General features: G+C 34.2%; 1 protein-coding gene across 1 annotated transcript; it reads right to left on the bottom strand.

The window, feature by feature from the left end:
- Window positions 1-984: 984 nt before the first annotated feature.
- LOC114169090 (Putative N-acetyl-gamma-glutamyl-phosphate reductase) lies at window positions 985-11,231 on the bottom strand. Its single transcript, XM_028054114.2, has 13 exons — window positions 10,992-11,231; window positions 10,638-10,769; window positions 10,084-10,191; window positions 9,734-9,820; window positions 9,573-9,623; window positions 9,393-9,464; window positions 8,917-9,036; window positions 8,119-8,179; window positions 7,927-8,007; window positions 1,943-2,022; window positions 1,775-1,864; window positions 1,434-1,562; window positions 985-1,317 (listed from the first exon to the last, which is right to left on the bottom strand). Exons 1-13 carry the CDS (start codon window positions 11,052-11,054, stop codon window positions 1,210-1,212), a joined length of 1,182 nt encoding a protein of 393 aa, XP_027909915.1. The 5' UTR covers window positions 11,055-11,231; the 3' UTR covers window positions 985-1,209.
- Between the last annotated feature and the right edge of the window lie 15,228 nt (window positions 11,232-26,459).

Below are 26,459 nucleotides of genomic sequence, written 5' to 3'. Positions count from 1 at the left end.
GAAATGTTTTTGAAGTATCTTAATCATTGGCCATTATTGTTGTTGGAAAATAGATATATTTTTTTGTAAAATAATTATAGTGAAAGTAAAGAAGTAGAAAAAAAAACTTGGTGGTGGCTTGCGACGAGTGACTGCTGGCGGTGGTGGCCGCCAATGGAAACTAGCGACAATTGGCAACAACCACGGCAGGTAACATGGTGTAGTAACATGGTGAAGGAATGGGAAGAATAACATAACATGCTTTACTTTTTTATAATATAAAAAACTTAAGGTCGAAGAAAACTTTACTACTGTGACTATTGTAGTAACTTAGGTAAAAGAATAAAATTAGATAAAAGAATGAGTGGAGACCAATATGCACGTTGGTATGTTTAAATAAATATTTAAGTGGGTCGGGCAAAATTTGTTATAGAGTAGAAGACAAAAGAATCAAATTAGGGTTTCAGGTTGGTATGTTTAAATAAATATTTAAGTGGTTATAGACTAGAAGACAAAAGAATCAAACTAGGGTTTCAGGTTATCTTATTTCCCCCCTTCTCCCACCACGTTGTCGTTCAATCTGCACATCTCTTCTCTTCCACCTAATTCGTCTCCACCTTATTGTGACAACAAGCTGGAAAACCGTTACCAATTTCTACCCTGGCACTTCCATGACCGATATTTAATAGCACTTCCATGACCGAGATTTAATATCACCGATTTGGTTAAGATTTTTAAAGAGCTTTGAGCCAATGCAAATACTAAACATTTGGTTTTAATTACTAATAAACTAAAAGAAATTAAAAACAATATGTATAAAAACTGAAGAATACCTTTTGCATATAAAGACCGAAAAGGTAAAACCTGTTTAACTATATACCAAGAGAATGAATTAACCTATTTTTACATCAATTTCGTTCAATGCAAGTATATAATCCAAACAAAGGAACTGGACCAACCAGTCCACTGTCCTGTGATTTTAGAGAAAACCAGAAAGGCAGCGAGTCAAAAAATAAAATAAAATAAAATCTCATAAACGAAACGTGAGATAGAGAATTCATAGTCCACTTAAACATAGGCATTACAGAAAGGCCAAAATTCATGCTTGAAAAAACAACCACCTTAAACTCAATGACTTATTTTAAGATTACAGAGCAACAACACAAAGGAAAAAAAATAGGTGAAACTGTAACGACAGTGTTGGAGCTCTAGCAGGACAAAAGAAGTACTCTAAGGAAACAGAGGCAGGTAATGAAGTCCCAAATTTTCTGGAAATCCCATTATCAAGTTAAGGTTTTGTAAAGCTTGGCCTGAAGCTCCCTTCACTAAATTATCAATCTGCAACAACACATCAAAATAGTCATGCCAACTATAATATCATAATACCGTTAAATGCATAAAATTTTAGCTAAAGTAAAGTGTATATAAGAGGGAAAAAAACTTATATAACATACAACAGATATAATTATTGCTCTTCCAGGAATTCGATCCGGAAAGACATTGATTAAACAGTAATTAGTCCCCTTCACACTGTGAGTTCGAGGAATGGCGCCATTTTCCAACACCACAACAAATTCTTCTTCCTGAACCACCAAAAATTAGAAAGAGAAGTTGAGAAAGGGACAAATCGAGAAAACATTTTCCACAACAATGAAGAATAACCATCAAGTACCATTTTCAGACCTGCATTCTTCGTATTTGTAGGCATATAAGCAATTCATACATTACATTTTTGTAAAGTAGTGGTAATGACATGTATAGTGAGGAGGTGACAAGCACTGACAAAAATTTTAACCTGATATGAGAGCTTCAGTTGTCGGTGCAGGTCCTCAGTTCTCACTCCTGGAGCCATTTCCACATAAATAGTTGACTGCATTCCACGACTCTGATAAATGGCAAAGTAGATTTTTGTTAATTTTCTTGAAAAGCAAGAAAATAGATCAGAACTCTAAGCTTTACTTACCATTGGAATTAGGTGTGGTGTAAAACTAACGGTGACTTCTGAACCTGCAGCATCAGCAAGTCCCTGTTCTATTTCAGGGACTGCAGACAGCAAAATATGATTATTAGATCTATTCAAATTCAGATGCCATTTGTTCCCAATAGATAAAATCACTAGCTAAGTAGCTATATGCAACAAAAATAGGGTAAGAGTTTAGTAGCCCACAATCAAGTTATGGTTAATTTTCGTTATGAAGCCCCATAAGGCCACAACAAGCCAATCCCCACATCTCTTTTTTCCTAATGGAGGAATACAAGGCTAATTAGCAGAAATCACTCTCGGTTCTTCTTCACACTGGTGTGTTACCCGGAGGGGATCATTATGAATTATTTAAATTGACAATCTAGATTTATATACTCAAAGCATTGTTATCGATATCAGATAATGAAAAATATCAGTGATCCAAAATTCCTTTGTAAAGTTATAATGGAAATTATATGATCCAAAACTCCTTTGTAAAGTTATAATGGAAATTATAACGGGTTATGACGGAAACATTGCGGTCAAAAGAAATATAATACCACCATATATAATTTTTGTTAATATTGTTTGATATTGTTAAGATATTGTTTAGATATTGTTAAGATATTGTTAATCACAATATCAAACAATATCTTCTACTTACTGTATTTATTTTTAGTTACTCTTTTTAGTTATACCTCTCTCCATTATAAACAGATTACCCTATGTGTACTTTATACACAAGGGAGATTAATCTCAATCCCTATTTTCTCTATATTTAACATGGTATCAAGAGCTCTAAACGATCCATGACTGAGAAGGGATCCTTGCAGTAGTTCTTCTTTCCTATACCCTTAGCCTTTAGCCCTAAGTCCTAAGCCTCTTTCGCAATTTTTTTTTTCAGATTTCACCTGATTGCAACTTTGTTTTCTAGTTTGAGGCATTGTTTTTTTTTTAGGGTTTGTTCTACCTCCCTTCATGACTTCTTCCACTTCTACCGCTTCTTCTACTACTTCCACTTTTGCTAGTGCTGCGTCTGATCTTTCCGTGTACACTAACTATGTTAATGTGCACTTATCCATTGACAAGTTAACCGGCCCTAATTATGCCACATGGTCATCAGACGTTAGGTTATGGCTTAAGAGTCAGAGGTATCTTGATTATCTTGTCCCGAAAGCACCTTCTCTCACTCCTGTTGAGGACGATCGTTGGGATACAGTTGATGCTCAATTATGTGTGGTTCTCAAGGGTACTCTTGATCCTTTGCTAAAGCAGATTTTTTGTTCCTACGAAACGTGTGCTCAAATCTGGGAGCATGCCAAGTTATTAGACACCAATGATACTCAACGTCTCTATAGTGTCTGTTCTCAATTTGCAGATCTTATTGCCTCTAAACATCAAGCCTCTATGACTGATTATATAGGCAAAATTCATGCTCTTTTTCATGAGTTCAATGAGTTATTGCCTCCTTCCCCTGACCTTGTCCCAGAGATCGCACAACGATGAAAGTTCTTCATGCTATGGGCATTACACGGACTTGCTGATAAATATTCACATATTTGTGATCAAATTTTGGGTTCCCCAGTTGTCCCAACCTTGACTTCAACCTGCTCTACTCTTTAGCGTGTACTAGAAAAACCCAACATTGATACACCTGCTTCTGTTGATGATTCTTCTGCATTGGCATCTTACCATTATAACAACAAACAGGGAAAAGAGCATCCTAAGTGTGAACATTGTGGCAAGCTAGGTCACAAGATTGACAATTGTTATGCATTACATGAGTATGAACATTGTGGCAAGCCAGGTCACAAGATTGACAAGTGTTATGCATACATGGTCGTCCTCCTCGATCTACTGTAGTTGTTCAGACCGATCTTTCCACACCTTCATCTGTTGGGGATCCTCCTTCTGTTTCATCTGATACACCTGCTATGTTCAACAAATTTCTCAAATGGTAGTATAAGGATCAACAATCTTCTAGTTTCACTGCGTCTGTTGCACACACAGGTACATCTTTTGCTGGTCTAACGCAATCTTCTTCTCCTGGTCCTTGGGTTTTTGATTCAGGAGCCACTGATCATATTACTAGTAACAAATATTTGTTCTCTTCCTTATCCTCTCCTAATCCTTTACCTTCTGTTACATTGGTTGATGGCTCTAGAGTATCATCTCATGGTGTTGGCACTATAAAAATTTTTCCTTCTTTAACCATTCATAATGTTCCTTATGTCCCTGGGTTTTCTTTTAATGTGTTGTCCATCAGTCGTCTAACTCATTCTCTTGATTGTGTTATTTCTTTTACCAACAATTATGTGTTTACAGGATCGGAGTTCGAAATAAGTGATTGGCACAGGATGTGAGTCTCATGGTCTTTATCATCTCCGCCCATCTACACATGTTGGTGCAATTATGGAGTCTCCCTCTCTTCTTCATGCTCAGTTAGGTCATCCAAGCCTTGCCAAGTTACAGCAACTTGTCCCTACCTTGTCCAAGTTGTATCATTTGGAGTGAGTCGTGCCAATTAGGCAAGCATAGTCATACTTCCTTTCCTCGTAGTGTCACATGTGGTGCTTCGTCCCCTTTTGTCGTGGTTCACTCTAACATTTGGGGACCTAGCCGCGTTAAGTCTATTTTAGGTTTTCAATACTTTGTTACTTTCATTGATGATTATTCCATATGTACTTGGTTATTTTTGATGAAAAATCGTTCTGAATTATTTCATATCTTTCAATCTTTTTTTAATGAAATTAAAACTCACTTCGGTGTTTCTATTAAAGTTTTGCGCAGTGATAATGGTTGTGAATATCTTTCTCATTCTTTTAAACAATTTATGGCTTCTCACGGTATTCTGCATCAAACCTGTGCTTATACACCTCAACAAAATGGTGTAGCTGAATGTAAAAATAGACATCTTATTGAAACAACTCACACTCTTTTAATTTATGGAGAGGTTCCTGAACATTTTTGGGGTGATGCTATTCTTACTGCATGTTATCTCGTTAATCACATGCTTTTTTCGGTTTTAGATAATAACATACCTCATTTCATTTTATTCCCTCATGAACCTCTTCATCCCTTACCTCTAAGAGTTTTCGAGTCTACATATTTTGTTCATAATTTCAGTCCTGGTTTTGACAAGCTTTATCCTAAATTACATCAGTGTGTTTTCTTAGGGTTTACAAGATCACAAAAAGGATACAAATGTTTTTCTCCTTGTCTTAACCGTATTTTGTGTCTACAGATGTCACCTTTGATGAGTTCTCCATTTATTTTAAGAGTCAGTCTTCACCTCTGTCTCCATCCAATCCTGTCAACACTACTAGTACATTTAATGTTCCTGTTGTTTGTGACCTTCTTAATGTGTCTTCTTTACCATCAGTTCCTACTCCACAGTTAACCACCACCACGTGACTCCACTCAAGTGTCAACTACTTTGTCTCTTTCGGCTTTGACACTTGAGTCCGACCTTCCTATTGCCCTCCGAAAAGGTATGCGTTCTACACATAATCCCTCTCCCCATTATATTGCTTTGAGTTATCATCGATGTCATTACCTTTTTTATACTTGTCTTTCCTCTATTTCTTCTGTGACCATTCCAAAAACTATCCGTAAAGCTTTAGCCCATCCCGGTTGGCGTCAGGCCATGACAGATGAACTAAGTGCTCTTCACAAGAGTGGAGCTTGGGAACTGGTCCCGTTACCGTTTGGGAAATCTATTGTTGGTTGCAGGTGGGTGTTTGCTATCAAAGTTGGAACTGATGGTACTATTGATCATCTCAAAGCTCATCTTGTGGCCAAAGATTATACTCAAATTTTTGGATTGGATTATGGAGATACCTTTTTCCCCCGTGGCGAAGATGACTTCTGTTCGTTTATTTATCGCCATGGCTGCTGTTTAACAATATCCTCTTCATCAATTAGATGTTAAAAATGTTTTCTTCAATGGTGATTTGCAAGAAGAAATCTATATGGGGCAACCTCCTGGGTTTGTTGCTTAGGGGGACTCTTCTGGGATGGTATGTCGTCTTCGCAAATCCCTATATGGCCTAAAACAATCTCCTAGGACCTGATTTAGAAAGTTTAGCAATGTTATTCAACAATTTGATATGACTCGGTGTGAAGCAGATCATTTTATTTTTTATTAACATTCGAGTGCTGGATGTGTTTACTTGATAGTATATGTTGATGACATCGTTCTTACAGGTAGTGACAACCATGACATCTCTTAGTTGAAACAACATCTTTGTCACCATTTTCAGACCAAAGATCTTGACAAACTCAAATATGTTTTGGGTATTGAGGTGACATAGTCCAATGATGGTATTGTTATATCTCAGAGGAAGAATGTCATGGATATTTTGGAAGAAACTGGGTTGGTGAGTGCAAAGTCTGTTAATACACCCATGGATCCCAATACTAAACTTCTACCAAATCAGGGAGAGCTTATATCTGATTCTGAGCAATATAGAAAATTGGTTGGGAAATTGAATTATCTTATAGTTATTCGTCCTGACATTTTCTTTACAGTCAGTGTGGTAAGCCAATTTCTTAATTCTCCATGTGAAGATCATTGGAGTGTAGTCATTCGTATCTTGAAATATATTAAAGGATCTCATGGAAAAGGATTGTTATATGGTTCTAATAACCATACAAGAGTTGTTTGTTATTCAGATGCTGATTGGGCAGGATCACCTTCTGATAGAAGATCTACATCTGAGTATTGTGTCTCCATTAGTGGTAACTTGATCTCATGGAAAAGTAAGAAACAGAGTGTTGTGGCAAGATCTAGTGCAGAAGCAGAATATAGAGCTATGACCTCAACTACCTATGAACTTGTTTGGCTCAAGCAATTGCTTAGAGTTACAATTTGGAGATATCACTCAAATGACACTTGTGTGTGACAATCACGTTGCTCTTCATATTAGCACTAATCTTGTCTTTCACGAGAGGACCAAACACATTAAGATTGACTGTCATTTCATTCGGGAAAAGATTATGTCTAGAGACATCAAGACTGAATTTGTTAACTCAATTAATCAGTTAGCAGATATTTTTACTAAGTCTTTACGATGACTTAGAATTGATTATATTTGTAACAAGTTTGGCACATACGATTTGTATGCTCCAGCTTGAGTGTAACAAGACAAATTCTCATAGCACTCGTTATGAGCGCGGCCACTTCTTATAAGAATAAGCATTAGCAATAGCTTCATCAATACACAATCACGTTGGAGGAGCAACACACTTGCCATTTTGTTTTCTTAGCTGTTATTTTTAACAAACCAAGTTGAGTGCCTTTTTTAGTTTATGCTAACACTTCTTATTTGTATTGTTTACTTTTGCAATCAATTGCAGAAACCACATAGAAAAGATAAAAAAGACTTGTGATTTCTCACGAGTCAAAGTCTGCGTTTTCAACAATTTTTTTAAAAGGAAAAATGAAGTCCCTTAGTTAGGTGAGTGTCATAAATATATTAGCATATATTTAACTTATGAGTTAGTACAATTTGACTATAACAAAAAAAACTTATATGATAGTTTTTTGCAAAATAGTCCTTACATCTTTTCCCCACCAAGTTACCTCAATCCCTATTTTCTCTATATTCAACAATTTTAATGCAAAAGTAATGTTAGAGTTGTGTCGGAGACAAAAAAGATGTTTTTGAAGCTACAATTTAATAGTGTCTAAAATGTGTTGTAGAAGTGTCATACACATGGTGTGGATACGTGTAGGCTACATGTAGGATATGGGGACACGCCATTGAAGAGGCATATTTGACCTTCATATGTAAAATGTATTATTGGTTGGTTCTGCCTTTACTGGTTATTTTACAATTGCATACCTCTTACAAAAAACTAATCCCTCAATACTTCATTGTCACATACAAAAGTGTAACAAGATGACAGGGTTTTTATTAGTTAAGCTGGAGTTGTCAGATAGAAATACAGAAATCTAATTATAACAACCAAACTAAACTTACCATGGCGATGACGAGTAACACCATAAGAATTGAGACCTTCGGTTACTTCAGTGAACAATAAATTTTCTTTGGCACTACGCCCTGCAACAAGAATCAAGTAATAGAACCACATAGAAATGAGAAGTTACAGCTGAGAATATTTTTGTGGAATAATCGTAATAAAATACAAAAGAGATGCATCAAAATTCTAACCTGCTCCGCTGACACCAGATTTAGCATCAATGATAATATTTTTTATCTCAACTAGACCAGCCTGAAAAAATAAAGAAAACTCAGAAAGAAAGAATAAACTTAACGTTAAAGGGGATATGAAACACTTCAAGCATGATAAAATCAATAAATACAGAAAAATCAGTTTTTAAAATAGTAAGCATAAAGCTGAGCCTAAAATGCTTCCACCCCTGAATACACCTCTTGATTTGACATCTTGAGTAGTCCAGTCAAGTCAAGGTAGAAAAACTTGATAAGTGAGTTTACGACAAGAGGACATCCAAAAGAACAATTCATATATATTATGGTCTATAGTTCATGTTATTGAATAAATGCCAATATGCACATTTTTTTAATTGATAAAAGAATAAATTTATTTAGAGAAAAGGATAGAAATACAAAAGGTTGAAGGAGAAGAAATCAACAAGGAGTAAAAACAAAGGGGTAAAAGAAAAAAATAAATTAGAAAGGAGCTCCTAAAAACTAGTAATAATAAAGAGCTATCCAGTTCCTCCGCATATCTGAAAATAAGCTTAAAAGAAGACCATGAACTAAGCACCATAGAAATATGCTTAAAGTGAATGGTACCTATCAAGCTTAATATCCTAGACCATAAATTTCAAACCACTAGGCAAAGAAAAGACTAGATAAAACTCACAGAACAAAATCCTTAGAACACAAATTAATACCATTATTTGCATTTTGATGAGACTGTTTTCTTGAAAGGAAAATTCACTTTTTGAACATATGCATTGTACACTGTAATGTAAACATCCTGACCTTTATCAGTGGGACAAGGGGAAGTTGAACAGAAGTTGGATAACAACCAGGATTGGCAACTAGACGTGCATTCTTTATTTCCTCCCTTAAAACCTCTGTCAATCCATATACAGCTTCTTTCTGGATAGAAGTAACTAGATTAACTCATGCATTAAAATCAAATTATAAAACAAGGAAGAGGTTTCAACCTGACACTCAATCTTCTCATATATTACATATATGAACACTTGAAAAGAAATAAATGTTGACAGGTCAAATTCATAAACAGTGAAGGCATTGTACTTCATAAAATATATTCATTTTGAAATTATAATTTATAAGGGGTTCAACAGTTTGCTAAGCAAAGTTCAATGAAATGAAAGACAGCATAGAAGCCTATAGTATAAGTTGATAATGTGCTATACTGATTTAGAAAACAGATGGTAGACCTAGATAATTTAGACCCTTTTGTAATCAAAGAGGACAAGATTTCCCACCTGTAAATCTGGTGCTCTATGTGGCTGACCATACCACTCTTCGTACTCAGAAAGATCTTTTAGACGAAAATCCTACAAAATCCCTCTTGTTTACAATTTTGATATGAAGCAAAGCTTTGTTCATAATGATTTATTTTTCAAAAAAAAAAAAAAGAGAGAAAATAGTTATTTAAAACATACTGCTGAAAGATCAACAATCTTCAAGTGATTGGGTAGACCTTTAATTATTTCCTGTTAACAAGAAGATAATCTAAGGAATAATTTTAAACACCGATATACTTTATCCAGTGCTCTCTTGGCCAATATGGAAATTACAAATGTCAAAACACGTAATAAAGAACCTGAGTAGTCCCATGAGGCAAACAACAGAATACAGCATCCACATCAGAAAAGTTTGCATCCTTTACTGCAATCAAATCTGGTAAGTCCTGTAAACATGGGTTAAGTTCAAATTATGTAATTTACATAACAGTACATCAATATGCATATTTCAAATCACGCCCAGAGGATTGTTCAAGAAAATGATGATTAAGAATAACAACAACCTACATGATCATCATAAAAATGGTATACTAATTTCACTAAGAAGAAGCAAAACAGATAGCTCACGACACCCTCCATAAAAAATAACAAAAAATGAACAAAAATATCTCTTTAAAGTACATATCATCATTCCTAAAACCAGCCATACCCGAGTGCTCAAATGTGGGAATACAGAAGAGATCGGCTGCCCAGCTTTCCTATCGGCAGTCATCAGTGCAATCCCAAATTGTGGATGATTCGCCAAGAGTCGCAAAACCTAACCAAAAAATCTTCACAATCTCACAAAAACAGTAACACCTAAGTTGGAACGAAAGCCACTTCACAGTTTACACCTAAGTTGGATACACTAAAAGCACAAGCAAAAGAAAAAAAAAAACAGAATAAATTAATTCTAACTAAGGTTTAAAATTGTGATCACAGTTACGTCAAGATTCTTGATATTGCGGGAAATTGTCACCACAATGCTGCTGAAGTGGTCGCAATTGTAGTTGCAGTGATCCGAGAAACCTTGACATTGTGACAAAAAATCATTTTTTTCAAATTCTTGATTATACCCATCTCACTCTAAGCCATAACTTGTGTTGAAAATCACTGTTACTTGTTTTATTTATTTAAATATTTATTTATTAATTTTCCATGTTCCAACCTCTCCTCACACTAAACCAAACACAGTTAGAACCACTGTGCGTCATGCAGGCTCACCTCAGAACCAGTGTAGCCACTAGCTCCAAGAACACCAACACGAACCGCATTTTGTGAAGATGGATTCCCACTCTTGCTGGAACACTTCACAAGTAGCTTCCTATCTTGTTGCTTTCTCCCCCTTCCAAACTCCTGAACAACACCAACATAAACACCGAGAATCAAACACATTTACCCACAAAAGTAACAACATAAACTCTTGAGAATCAAGCACATTTACCCACAAAAGAAAAAGTGACAGAATCAAAACAAAATTGTGCTCCGTATTCTAATAAATACAAACAAAACATTGTACGGTAACAAAGACAACATTTTACAAAACAAAAAACAAAAAAATAAAAATAAAAAGGATACCTTGGGGTTGTTCCAAGAATGGCCAGTGTGAATACAAAGAGAACTGGAAGAGACTGCGCTCATTTTCTCTAGACAGCGAAGAAGCAAACAAGGGTAGGGGATCAGAGAATTGGGTGTTCACAATTTGTGAAACTGCGAATTTCTTCCTTCTTACATTCGGTTCGGGCTGAAACAATAACCGAATACAGCCTTGGGGTTTAACTCTACTATGTAGTAGAGCTTAAGTACGAAAAACTGGCACCGTCTGCTGAAAAAATATTCTAATTAAATTGAATTGGATTTTATTTTGTTGTTTATCTAAGAATAATTATTCTTTTAAAACTTTATTGCTTTAATATTATAAAAGTTTAAAGAACAGAAAATAAAGAACATTATAAAATTAAAATAAATAGTTTTTATGAAATATTATTTATATTAAATCATTTAAAAATTTATTATTGCATGAGTTTATAAAACTTTTATCACATTCTAATAAATTATTTAAAAAATCAATTATTAAATTGTCAGATGTTACCATATTTGGACTTAAATAATAATCTCTAACGAAAAATCAACTTTTAATAAAATATAAAAATGTAAATAAAATATTAAATTATGATAATGTATTTATTAGTTTTTTGTCATTATAATATTCTGATATATAAAGTGTATATAAAATAATAAACTTATCATAATAATAGATAAATAATCATTAGTTTATTATTATTATAACTATTATCAAGTTGTTGATGTGATCCCAACAAGGTTTATATCACTTGATGAGACCATCGGCGCCGTTGATCGGCGGAAAATGGACTTCGTTCGATAGAAACGGTCTCCAGTAGTCGTTCGCTCAGTGGAAACGATTGGAAAACGCAGCGGAAGATCGGAAATGGAAGTTAACGCTCGATTCTCTCAAGCTTCTCACTGGATTGGTAAACCCGACGAGGTGAAACCTAATCTAGGGTTTAGGGTTTAAGCAGAGACGAAAGGGGAGTGTTCTCAACCTAAGTTTATCATTCATCTCAGCTGTATTGATTCAAGACAATTAGAACAAGACAGTGAATCAATTTCAGCACAAAGTTCACCACGACACATATTCAACAGAGAGGCAAACTCAAAAAACGCAATCAATCATGAACAAAACGGAATCGAACAGAAAAGAAGAAGTAGTAGAGATAAGACAAAGAATACTTATCTCACGGTGGTCCACGAACGAGTGGCTTTGAATACCACTATTTTGGACAACAAAGTGATGCACTCCCAAGAGCACTTTGGTGCCAAATGAAGCCTTAGTTGATGGCTTTGAAGTATACACCAATTGGAGGAATATTTGGACCCCTTGTAGATGCAAAATGCAACACCAAACAGCAACAAAACCTGGCCAAAATAATGAACAAAAATAGCAAATAAACTATGCCAAAGGCATTGGTTAGCTCTCACTCAAGCAAGAAATTGATGGCTCAAAACTTTCCAAAATTGTGGTGTTCAAGTTGGCCTCGGGAGTAGCTTCTAACACCGATTTCAAGCATTTTTGTTGGTCATTGTGGCTTCTAATTGTTGCATCTTTTTAGTTTATTAGTTTTTCTACAATTTGGTCACTTATTTTGGTCAATTTGGAGCATCCTTTGTGCCTTATTTTCTACTCAAAGTTCTCTAAAAGTTTGGTGCTCTCGGGTTGCTCCTCTTTGCCTAAATTTTGTGTACCAATTTTAACTCTCTTTGAACTTGTATTTTGGCCTACTTAGGTGTCTTGGGGAACCACAAGGTGTTCAATCCCATCTCCTAGGTAGAACCTTTCTCATCCATTAGTAATTCGCTTTTAGTTATAAGTGTGTTGAAAGTTCTAAGTGCTTTCTCACCTTACATTAGGCCGCCTAGCTTATATTCAAGTTTTCACGTTGCATAGTGACTTGATTTGTGAGACCAAAGTTTCTAATCTTTTGCCATTTAGGGGTCCGTTTTTAGTGTTACATTTCTTTGAGTCTTTTTTGCTTGTTTTGTGCTTAGTGACTCAAGTGATTCTATTTACTTAGCACTTAGACAATTGTGTGATCTTTGACACCTTTTACAAGTGTATATTGGCAAGGATTGGCCTTGGTATTTAAGAAGTCTTAAAGACTCACCTCGCCTAACCTGGAGGTCCACTTGTGATTGATTTCCTCTACCACACTTTGTTCAAGTTGCATAAGTTCATTCAATCACCATGAGTACATATTCTACATATAGTCCTAGGTTGCATAAGCATGGTAGTCATGAGTTGCATCATACATTTCATAGTGACATTCCATTCTTTGGGGAGGATATAGGACCAATATCATTTAGAGATTGGATATGGGATACAGAGAAATTGGTGCAACCATTGTTTAGTAAATATAGTCAATTTGACATTCTTAGGCATGTTACTTCTAGGTTTATAGGACGTGCATCCGAGTGGTGGCAAGAGAGACAATATAGAGTCAAAAAGGGGAGAACATCATGCATCAATACATTTTATGAATTAAAAACATGCATGTGGAAACATTTCATTCCCCCTTCTTTCAAGATCACTAAAGCCCAACAAGCTAGGATAGAAGACTTCATTAACATTGGGGATGCATTCATCCAAAACATTGCTAAGTTTTCTAGACTAGAAAAGGATTTTAAGCACAATTTGGACTTGCTCTTGAGTGAACAAAGAAAGAGAGAACAATATAAGAGAGAGCAAGCAAAACTTGGAAAGCTTCGAGAGTATGAAAAGAAGTTGAGAAAAGAAAATGAAAGAATTGAGAAGAAGAAAAGAGATGAAGAAGAAAAGGCAAAAGAGGATAATATTAGAAAAGCCAAAGAAGAGAATGAGAGAAAAGACTTTGAAGCAAGAGAGAAATTAAAAAAAGAGAGTGAGTTTGAAAGAAAATCAAAAGTGGTCGAGTTAAAGAGTAATTCAACCTCAAGGAAACTCATTGTTAGGGATTTGGTGTGTAATCCTTCACCAATTCCTTTCATGAATACCCAAGTTCCAAAGGGAGTTTTCCCATCTTTAAACTCTTCTCACTTTTTCATTAAATCTCTTGTTTTGTTTCCTTCTCAAAAATTTTGTTCTTTATCTCATTCCCTTATTTCATCCTCTTCAAAATATAGTGCCAAAATACACTTTGACTTTAAAATTCTTTTCAAAAATCATCCAAGTCAAAGTGTGAAACACTCTTTTTGTGAAGTGGGCCTAATACCAACTTTTTCCAAATTTATAAGCCCACTTTCACATATTCCCCAATCAATTATACTGCATGGTCTTCATGATTTTAATCCAATTCTGTTTGATGACTATTGCAGATATGTTTTTGATCCTGGTGGAACCCAACTTTAGTTGCTGTGAGCCTTAAATTACCCTCTTGATCTGAGGTCAGATCCTCTTTAAGTGGGAGGGGATGATGTGATCCCAACAAGGCTTATAGCTTGACTCAACGCCTAAGCCCAAATCATGTTTAAGGCCCAATACATGACCCATATGCACCTTTAAGCCCAAGCCCATCAAGAGGCCCAATAACAAGGAGCATGCTCAAAAAGATCCAATTAGGCTTCATTCAAGATGGCCCAAACCCACATGGGCTTCTCATACTCTTCACATGGGCCAAAGAAGATGTGAAGATTTGAAGAGGTGTCTCAAAGAGCAATAGAATAGCAATAATATTGGCCCATGGTTTAGGCTTTGCTTTCTAGAATAATAAGTCAAACAATGAGTAGTTCAATTGATAAAATTGGGCTTGACTAAGCCCAATAGGAGATTTGGCCATGAGCTATCAAAAGAGCCAAGGTGGACTAAGTGGAAGTCAACACTTCTTCCTACACCTCGTGGAAAATGAATTTTAATTTTTCTTTATTTGCAAAAGTGGGAGTAGCAAGTAAGAGAAGGAGAACATTAATGAGAGGGAACATTTGAAAGTGGTGAGAGAACACAAAACATAAAGGTTGTTTTGTTCTAAAACCACTCCCACACCATTGAGAGAAAGGCCCAAATCCTTGGAAACTCTCCACCCTTCCCTGCGAAATCCACCGTGTCAATCATCTTCCTTGGAAAATCTCCAACCTCCATGCAAAATCGACGGTGTTTGTTCTGTTCCATAAATGGTAAGTGATCCCTGCGAAATCCACTAAAAGGGGGTTTTGAACACGTGGGGAGGGGTGCAACATTTGGTCTCTGCATCCATTCTTCTCGGCTCGAACTCTGCATTTGTTTTGCTTGGACGTTATCACTGTGTTTCCTCTTTATCAAGGCCAAGGCTTTTGTTCCGTTTTGTTAAAGGTAAAATCTTTTTTCTTTTCCCCAACCAATGTCATTGTGGTGTGGTGAAGCAAAAAATGGTGAATGTTTGCGTTTATTCTTTTGAAGTGTAAATATTGGTGGTCGTGGTTGTTTCGTTTTGGTGTGGCATTGAAGCGATGTTTTTGGCAAAACGACAAACGTTTTGGGCGCGACTTGAGGTTTTAACCATTGATTTTATTTTCGTTATTATAACTTGGGTTTTCCTCCTTTTCAATTTGTTAAAACTAATTTTGTATTGCAATTTCATATGTTGCGTGAAAATTGTAAGGTTTTGTATATTGTGAGTTTTAGTGTATGTGGTGTGTTTTAGTCTTTACTATTTAAGAAACATCAAGTGTGTTTTGTAGTAGATGGTTGCCACATCAAAATTATTAATTACAAGGACTAAAACCATAAAATAAAGTGTAATGGAAATCAAAACAAGTAAATTAGTATATTACAAACAATAGAAACATTTAAGTATCGTTTTATATTTGTTTCCTTATTTTAGTGGGTTTCAATCTATTAGTGAACTAGGGATTTTCAAAATTGCTATAGTACCTGATTTAATTAATAATTATTAGAATAAATAGAAGTTTTAGGTTAAGGTATTGCTTGTATAATATCTTGTTATTGTTTGCTGGCTTTCTTTTCTTTTCCCTAACATTAGCACATGGAATGATAGACACTGCTTCAAACATTAATTTGCAAATCATTTCTATTTTTAAAATTCATCACAGGATAGAGCCACTTGTATGTAAAGATTATAGAATTATGTGACTGCTTTGGACCATAATATCCATCTCAAATAATGCTTTAAGTCTTGATGTAGGAATTTACTTAAGACTTAGCAGTTCAAACTCATGTAGTAAAGAATTATATGAAATCTCCAAGGGTGAGCTCCTCTTTTTTGCACAAAAGAATAACTAAGTGTAAGAGATGACAAAACATGTAAAGGTTAAGTGAAAAGAATATATGTTTCACTTATAATTGCACGTTAATTTTTTATTATTCTCTCGTGCTACAACTAATCCAATTTTCTCCTTAAAAAAATGTCTTTTAGAATATTCCATCATTACGCTTTGGCTTCTGATATTTCATTTGATTTGCTCAAGAAGTATATACAGATGGTGGTTGTTGTAGTTGTCATTAATAAAGAATGAAAGGATTTTAACACGAGTATATAAAAAGTATCAATAGTTATCCCCTTTAGCTGTAGTGAAGGAAATGAAGGGTGAGACAATTAGAAATGTGAGAGCTTATGTTGTGGATGATCATTAATTGTTTATTCTTTATTACTTTATAAGTTGCTTGATTTAGATTATAATGTTTGTGGCTTTCCATTTGTGGTTGACTTAGAAGGATTTTTCTTTCGACAAGAATTTGAATGGTTTTATTATTTAACTTTAAATGCTTTTTTCAATGTCAAGCCTCGCTGTAATTGACATAAGATAAGGAGTGTCCCCTTCCAAACAATGAAATAAACATTAACAATGCTACTTGCACTAGGTAAATGAGTTGTGGTTCTTTTAGGCAATGAGTTTCGTTGACTGGCATTTTGGCAAATATTATAGAAACACAATCAAAATCAAAGGTGTTGAAGTTTTTAGGAATGTATTGTAATCTATTAATAATCATGGATAATAGTACTGAACTCATTTTTTAAAACTTAAGGGGTCAGCTTACCAAATTTTCATACTAAATGTTAAAATATGATTTTAGATGAGCTCATATTGACATTTAATCGAATGCTTGTGGGATTTGAGCTTACTGGTTTGCTTTATCTTCTATGTAATCTTTGTTCCTAATGTAGAAATATATTTCCATGCATCGTTTTGATTATGAAGTTTGTGTTTACAAAAACAATAGCAGCGCCAAAAGGGTTGTGTTTGATGCTAATTTTGCAACTATAATTAGTCTTCTGTTTACCAAAGGAATTTACTTCTCTAAGATTTAAATTGTTGCACTTTCGATGTTGGGTATTGGTTGTGGTGTTTGATTTAATTTTCTTGAGCCAAGTATTATTCTAAAATAAGTGAATACAAACATTAAAACTTGAGCTAACACTTCACTAACTCTCCACACAAAAGAATAAGTGATTATGGATTGGTTCATGAGTCGAGGCTCATCAAATCAACATTTCTCAACTTAGATACCAACTGTCCTTACTATATCCATTCGAGAAACCAACCAATAAGACATTCAATGTTGTTGGATAAACTATATTTCTATCACTAGTAAACTGATTCACTATACATTGTTCATAGACCATACGAATATTTAGAAAATCCTGTTGAATTATGTATTCTACCTCTCATATCTTATAGACTTAAAAGCATCACCTTAAAAGAAATATCCCTCACATATGCATTCCAACCTTGAAGAATCTGAATTCATCTAGCATTTAGGAGCATTCTTAGCACACTCTTCATGTTTGGTCTTGATTCTTAGGATGTACCAACACAAATATAAAAATAAAATTTGATGGTTAAAAATTCAACCATAATGAAAGTTATCTATATTTCAATTTCAACTATATTGGTGTAAGTTTAAAATGTTATGATTTCCTGATATGCATGCGTACAAGTTTGATGCATATGTGATCCTTTATTAATTTCATGGAATTCAATAAACTTTGTCTGTGATTTAGGAATTGTTATAATATGGATTGGATAATTACAGGAATAAAATTTTTTGATAGATGCTTGAATTATTAGATTTGAAGGATGTTCGTGGATTAAGTTTTTTGCCCATTTAATTGCTTTAATGAGTTCACTAGTTGCACAATATGGAGATGTAAAAGTATTGTGTAAGATTTGTTTGTGGTGACTTATTTATTTTGTTCTTAGGTGATTACAATTGTTCATTAGTTGAAATAGTTAGATTGCTGGTAAACGTGAAGTGAAATCTTCTCCGAATTCATGCAATAAGAGCAACAAGACCAAAATGGAGAATAAGGATCAATAGGTCAATTTTCAGGCCTTGTGACCATTTAAATGAAATTTGTTTATTAATAGTTCAGCTAAATTTTTTTTGTTGTGTATTATAGGTGAGAATCGTGCATCGTTGTGAAATAAAATACATTGTTGAAGTGAACAATATAGTCAAAGTGAGCCACCGTAAGCGAATTGAAGGAACACCATTTAGATGGTGTTTGGAGATGGACAAGGTGTTGGAAATAAATTGCCCCTTGGTAAGGGAAGTTTTGAATCAATGGGTTGTAGATTGGGAATTCCTTCGTGTTAGCCAACACTTAGTTCTCTTATCAGTATATGATGTTTGTATATGCTTAGGTCTTAGTATGGTTGGTAAATCTGTTCCATTTGATAATGAAGTTAGTCGGTTAGTAGGTTCACTTTTTGAGAACAAACCTATTACAGTATAAGATATAATTAACAAGATTAAGAACTATGTTAGTAGTAATGATGATGATGATGATGATGATGATGATGATGATGATGTACATAGTGTTTGTAGGTTGTGCTTGTTACTCTGTTTTTCTATTTAAAGTTTTTGAAAATTATTTGGTATTTTTGTGTAGGTTGTTTTTTATTGGTCCCTAAGTGAGGATGAGAAGAAGAACCCAATTGTTCAAAGTGCACTCAGTGTTCTGCATGAAGCCACTACCAAAAACGATGACAATGGATGTTAACGTCGTTCTAAAGCTAAAGTGGAATTAGAAGAGAAAATACAAAAGTATGAAATGCTAATTAAGGAGATGAAGGCATAAATGAAAAAGATGTGTGCTAAATACCTTGGAAGTGTTGCAACTGACACTTACTTGTGTTAGTGAAGCAAATGACTTTAATGAAGATTAGTGTCCCCTTTCTCAACAGAAGAAATCTGAATCGACACAAGAAAATAACTTCCATGGTCATTTATTTTCTACTGGTGAACCTCAGGATTGTGTTGGTGAAGGAAATGTTTTGAATTCAGGTATGGGTTCTCCGAAACACCAGTAGGAGTCTGACAAAGCTAAGGCTTCCCTTCATAGTAGAAAAAGTGTGACCAACCTGAGAAGTGTGATGAACATGAAAAGAAGGAGTGTGTAGAGTTTGACATCTTTACTCCTAGTCAGGAAAAGAGCCTTCAAAATAGAGAATCATCAAATTTTTATGACCGTCGTGATTGCAACACCATTGTCCCTTACATTGAAGGGCAAACTAGTACAACGGTTATTGATATGTGTAAATTATATAGGGATGTCACCGTTGTTGTTAGTAGTAGGTAGGGAATTCATTTACTTTCTACAAATATAGTTAAATTGAATAGGATATATTCTGACTTGTTTAATTTGACTTCTTAGAATTGTTTACGCTAAAATCAAAGGGAAATTATTAAGAAGCAATGAGTGTCATGGCTTTCATTCTCGGGGTTGGATTGATAACACGATAACTTCTGTCAGTTCAAATTGTTACAAATTTATCTACTTTTTGAAAGGAATGGAATATAATGATCATTAATTGTGTGTGTACGTGTGTGAGTGTGTGTAGTCTGTTTTGTTTGCTGCAAGTAACTTCATATACAAAGAGAAAAGTCAGACTAGGAGAGTAAATATAGTTATATTCAGTCCTTTATATGGTAAGTGTATATATTTAATATTTATGATGATCTTAGTTTCAAATATCTAATATGTTTTTTACTGCTGAATGTATCATCGATTGTAACAAGAGAAAGATCAATAGACATGTGTGGTGTGTGGACAACTATATGCATTACCTTCCTCGTGATTTGTGTTCCATTCAAGAAATATTAACGACAGATCTTGTGTTCTTCAAAGATTTCAACCATACCTTAGGAATTAGTGGTATATGGAAGTTGGTCCATATATGTAGTTGAAGTAGGCTTTACAAGTTCATATCACTTAACATATTAAATCTGAAATCCCTAGTTTTGTGTAATTAGATCAGTCATTGGGAAGGGTGCGCACTGGTTGTTTGAATAGGTTGTAAATTGCTAAGGTTTATAAGTATTGATATGAAACATTTTAAATGCTTTGAGAACAATTATTTATGTAATTTTATGGGCATATTAAATTGAAGTCCAACTTTCTATCTTAATATTGTGTTGCTTGAAAATGATTTTGTTGTGTTATAAATTTAAATGAAGGTTAGTTTTATGACCAAACTTGTTAAAAGTGCTCTTGTAGGGTGTATTATGATGACTATGAATAACATGATGTTCAGTTAACATGTTAGAGGGCGTTCTCATACCCAATTCAATCATTTATTTCATGTGGAATGATTAAAATCACATGACCTTTATTTGTGTTGTTTTCTTAGCTTCACTAACGTTAGTGAAATCATAATGACCTTGTTAACATTAATTATTTTGTGGTTCTTTAAAAAGTTCTTACCTAAGAGATAGTTAATTTAGTTAGGGAAATAAATTAAACCAACCATACAATCACTAGGACATTCTCATTTTAACTAAATTGAAGTGACATCATTTTGAACCAGTTATGCAATGTCAATGGTCAGGACGTTTAAATAAAGTGAGTATTAATAATGAGTATTAATAAATTGAAGTGAAATCATTTTAATTAATTATTCCATTTATTTAAATAAAATATGAGTATCAATAATTATTAGAATACAAATTTCCATGTTGTGTAAGTGAGAGCAATGAGGGAAGCTATCACCCCACATAGATGTTACTAAATAACATGTTGTGCTTGCTTTGAGATGCACTTTGACTGCAATAAAATACGTGCATGAAAAAGTTTGAAGGCTAAACTATTTTAATAACATTTGTCACTATTTATAGAATGTGATGCCTTCTGATGAAATAAGTGGTGACCCATGACAATATTTTTGTACAAAAAATCACTTTAGTGAACTTCACCCACATGAAAATTTAAAGTGCAACCATTACATCCATAACTAAACATGTCATTCACAAACACATAATCTAATATCAAAAGGTGTTTGGTTATGCCATGTTCATCATACCAATCAATCCAAAAGTAGGTGTTCTTTGCAAAGTAGTTCCTGCACATAACAAAACTTACGGTCAAAATAGGTAGAAGTCATGAAGTGTAAGTGCAATTAAAGATGTCAATTGCTAAGTTTACCTAAATATATCTTGACTTTCAGAAGCATGTGCACTGCACATTATAAACCTGCCCATGGCATAATTTAAAATAATTAATGATTTTCTATAACGTAAGAATACCTAATTATTAAAAGAATATTAACCATGTTGTTTGTGTTCTCTCTTTCATGTTTTCCTCCATGATTAGGTTATGAAGTTAAAGTACCAAGGTCACTGTCGTGGAGTGAGTTCCCATCCGTAGATGCTTTGTTCCTTACAGCCTTATATTTTTTTTTTTGCAAACCTTTTCAACGATTGATTGCATCCTTGATGCTCGTGGTTGACCCTTTCTTTTCACATGAACTATGCTTAGTATATTGTTGTGTTGAACCACCGTATTAGGTGTGGAAGACATGTGCTTCTGAGGCTCTAGGCAAGTAGCCCCTAGATTGGAGCATGTTATGGATGAATTTTTTGACATTGACTCCAATTAGTCAAATATGAATTCTGTTCCACTTTCACTTTCACATGCAACCTGAACAATTTCATAAAATTTCTTACAAAATAAGTCATACCTCTTAACATTTGGTTTGTCTTTCTTAGTGTTGTATGATGCTCGTATCAAAGTATGCCTTCTGCGTATGCGTTTGCTCCACCGACCCAAAATATACTTTTGTGAAACATATTCCACATCTTCCTATGCAAGGACCATTAGGTTGTGTCGACAAAGAATACCTTTAAACTCAAACAACTTACAAGAGCATTCAATGTCTTTTGTCAAAGGATGAAATAAAACTTCCTGCATTTTGTCTGCACTTTTGTCTTTCCATATCAAAGCTTCTTTGACAAAATATGTTGTCCTAATCCCATCAAATGCAACATTTTTCACGTTACAATTCATTTTGCACCTAAAGTCGTTTTGCACTTCCCCAAATTTTGCATGAGTGTATTTCTCTTGAAATTGTCTCTCAATAAATGATTGAGATCCACAAGGAATGGTAGTATTAAGAGAACTGAAGTCCGCCTCGTACTCCTTCTCTGCTTTAGAACGAAGGACATTGTCATATTGAACCACAAATTGTTGGAGTGTGGTTGTAGAGTTGATGAACCCATCAAAGAAAAGCATTCACCCCTCACTTCTTTGTGCTGTTGATATGCCAACGTAAAAATCACATTTCAAATAACATGGTATCCATCGATGCCTTTCTTCAAATAGGGTGTAAAGTTATTCTTTTAGTTGTAGTTGATACATTTCAATGAACTTTCCCCATCCACTCTCAAAATCCTCAGCAGTAGATGATTCATACACCAATTGCTTCATATTATACTTGATTTCTTTGTAGTTTCTATATCCAATCAATTTTTTCAAAAGTTTATTCATGATGTGCCAAAGGCATCAACAATGTCGTGTGTCGGGGAAGACCATTTGGATGACATTTTGCATCGCCTTGCCCCGATAAATGACAATGCCTTTAGAGGATTTATTTCCCATGCATCGCAACCGACATCGAAATAGCCACACAAATGTACTACTATCTTTTACATACAGGAGTCCACATCCTAGTAAGATTGATTGGCTATGACGATTAACCCCAACAAATGGTGTAAAAGGCATGTCGTACTTATTGGTTAAGTACGTTGTATCAAACGAGACAACATCCCCAAACTCCACACATGCAACCCTACTCCTGGCATCTGCCAAAAATACGTTGCTTATTTGATTATCTGAATCCATACCAATTTCGAAAAAGAAATCTTTGTTCAAGCCGCTCATAGCAGAAAAGTGGTTTAACAAAGCTTGTCTGTCACCTTCATTCCCTAATGCACGTCTCTACTTACCGATGTAGTTTTTAGTGTCTCATTTGACAAATTGTAAGTTTTCAAATCCCCCTACATCACACACCAAGGACCGAAAGTTCTTGTTAATGCGCACACCGGCTTAGTCTTTTAAGGCAATGGTTCTTTTGACTTTCATATTGAGCTTTATATTCTTACGAATAAGCCTAGATTTGGTAGGACTTACGTCATGATTATGTTCATCTACCACACTGCTAATGATCAATCTATCTTGCTTTCTAACCGTTGTGATGCTTACAGGACATTGCTTACTTTGTGTAGGTAAAGTAATCATTTCAAGTGGAATGGAAGACATGGACTTTCCTTCACGGGAACAAACTAACTTCAAGTAACACATTTGGTTGTCATCGTCTTTTTCTAGATGTTATGATTCACATTTCGTTGCTATGTAGGTCTATTTTCAACACTCAATTTCGTTCGGGCAAATAAAATTATTTAAAAAAAAATCCAAAAATAAATGTTAAATAAAAAGAATAAAAATAAATTTTCTTAAAAAAAATTAATTATAATAAAAAGGAATTAAAAAATGTTTGTTTAATTTATGTTTTTTTTAAGTAAAATAAGGTTTTTATTTGTAAGATAAAAAAATATTATTAATTATTTTCGTTTTGTTTAATTAAAATAAAAATCAGAAATTCAAAATTCAAAATTCAAAAATTAAAAAAATATAAAAATAGTTTTTGAAAGAACTGTTTCTCATTGGCCTCAACTTCCTCCAACTACTAGTTTCAACTTCTTCCAACTACTGCTCAAGCCATCTTTTAATTTACATTGAAATTCATTTACAGGGGAGATATTCATTCTTGGAAAAGGAAAACACTTACACCTTAGAGAAGGATCTTCTTACTAACACGTTAATTTATCATTCTTCCTTTACACTCATTCACAAAGACACATTGGCAAAGGAAGTGGAAAATAGAAAGCAAACACAATAAGTGCAACGAGAACCAGAATTGCAACAAAGGATATGTTAAGAATCAAGAACAGTAAATGCAAAGACAAATTTGAAGCATACATAAGGTGCATAGTTTCTAGTCAAATGTTACGATGTTGTTGTTTGTTTTGATAGTGTACGTTAATTGCAATATGAATTTATAAGAAAAGAATAAAATTGAAGATTATGGTTTACATGAGATAATAAATCATCCAAATATAGAAATTAAAATAACAAGAGGATTGGGTTCAAAGGAGATTGGAAACAGAAGAATTGGGGTATTTCTTTCCTCTGTTGCTGGAATGGCACCGTGAAGAGAATTGGAGAAGAAACCCTTGATGTTTGATCTTGAAAAACATAACCCTAGCACGAGAAGAGGTGGTGGCAAGCGCTGCCATTCGTGATGGTTTGACGGTGGCGGCCAGCGCCGTTGGTGGCCTCGTCGCCGCCGGTGTAATAACCCCACACCCCTTACATTAAGTTTTATTTTAACTTATGTACCTGTATTTTCACTAAGCACACACCCCACTCCTTTAATTTCTTTTTTAGTCTAGAATGCGTTTACTTTAAGAACCACATGTTTCTCTATGTGAACCACATTCTCATATGTGTAGTTTTTCTCATTGCACCCACATATTCACTTATGCACCCTCATTTTCTATTTCTAATTTTACCATTTTTTTAATTAAATCTCACATTTCAATCACATCATTTTTTCAAAATAACAAAAATATTTTAAATTGAAATAAAAATTAACATAGTTTTCAAAAATGATAAAAATAAGAATAAATAAAAAATTTTAAATTATTTTTTTCTTTCTTTTAGTGTCTAATCTACCGTTCGCGTCGCACGACACTCCTTTTTAAAAATAAAAAAATTATAAAAATAGTTTTGGTGTCTAATCGACTGCTCGCGTCGCACGACACTTCGTTTCAAAAATATAAAAAATCATATAAATAGTTTTGGTGTCTAATCGACCGTTCGCATCACACGACACTTCTTTTCAAAAATATAAAAAATCATATAAATGTTTTGGGTGTCTAATTGACCGCTCGCGTCACACGACACTCTTTTTCAAAAATACAAAATATAAAAAATGTTTTTGTGTCAATCCGACCACACGCGTTGCATGACACTTAATTTTAAAAATGTCAAAAGAGAACTTTAAAAATTAAATATTTTAATTAGACTTTTTTTATCAAGAACTACGTTATCCTTGATTCTCCATTGTGAATGGAGATACGTAGGAGCAGGGCAAGTCCTTGTCAAGTTCACTTTCAAAAAATTAAAAGGTTTTCCAAATCTGTTTCAAATAATTTTATAAAGAACTACTTAGCTTGATTTCTCATTTTTTTAATGAGAATACGTAGGACCAAGGTTAATCTCTTGTTGGGTCCTTTTTACTCCAAAAATAATTTTGTTTAATATTTTCTTATTTATGGGAAAAATAAATATTTAAAATAAATACATCTCTTTTGCAAATTTAATTAAAGGTGCGATGTAGGGTGCTAATACCTTCCCTACGCGTAACCGACTCCCAGACCCTAAATTTGATTTTCGCAGACTTTATATTATTTTTATGGTTTTCCAAAGTTTTCCAGAATAAAACTTTTTGTGGCGACTTCTAATCTCTTTTTCCAAATCAATTTATTTTTAGTTCGTCGTCCCGTCGTTGTGTAGGTTAAGAGACATTCCAAAACCATATTTGATTGCATAGTCTCTATAATAATTCTTGAGTTCATTAACAGTTTTGAAAATCATCCCGACATATGGACAAAGAACTTCATCACAGTGCTTTCCATTGTCATAGTTATCAATGTAGTGGTCCTCATTCACACTTCCTATAACCCCATCTACGTCTAATAAAGTTGTGTACTCCAAACCCATGATGTTGCTTTCTTTGACGTCCTCCTTCTATAATTAATACATCGATTATGATGATGAACGCAATACTAATTGTACAAAAATTAACTTTGGGTTGTGAATGCATCAGAGCATACTTAGGTGTAAAAGGTTTCATCATGTGCCCAATGAGGTTAGTTATCTTATAAAACATGACCACATACGTTGCTTAAAACTGAATGTATTCAATGGATTCCTTTTTTTCTAGAAGAAAGATTTGATCTTAACGATGAGCTTTAGTAGGTCATTCAGAACTGTGAAAAGTTCCATCACATGACATCCATTGAAATAAGTATATAAAAAAACCCAAGGACTACGATCATTTGCTTCATTTAGTGCTTTAGTCTTATAAAATCAACTTTGGTACGAAATGCCATTTGCAATGAAAAAATAAAAGGAAACACTTACCTTGTTAGAGGGTTTCTACCAATATTGTTTGTGCAGGTGGCAGATATGCCTTCAACATTTATTGCTCGTTCCC

This window comes from Vigna unguiculata, chromosome 2 (assembly GCF_037176805.1).
Source record: "Vigna unguiculata cultivar grain cowpea cultivar isolate G323 ecotype 2 chromosome 2, ASM3717680v1, whole genome shotgun sequence".
In the NCBI taxonomy this organism is placed as follows: Eukaryota; Viridiplantae; Streptophyta; class Magnoliopsida; order Fabales; family Fabaceae; genus Vigna; species Vigna unguiculata.
This window is presented reverse-complemented; position numbering and strand designations above follow the sequence as displayed.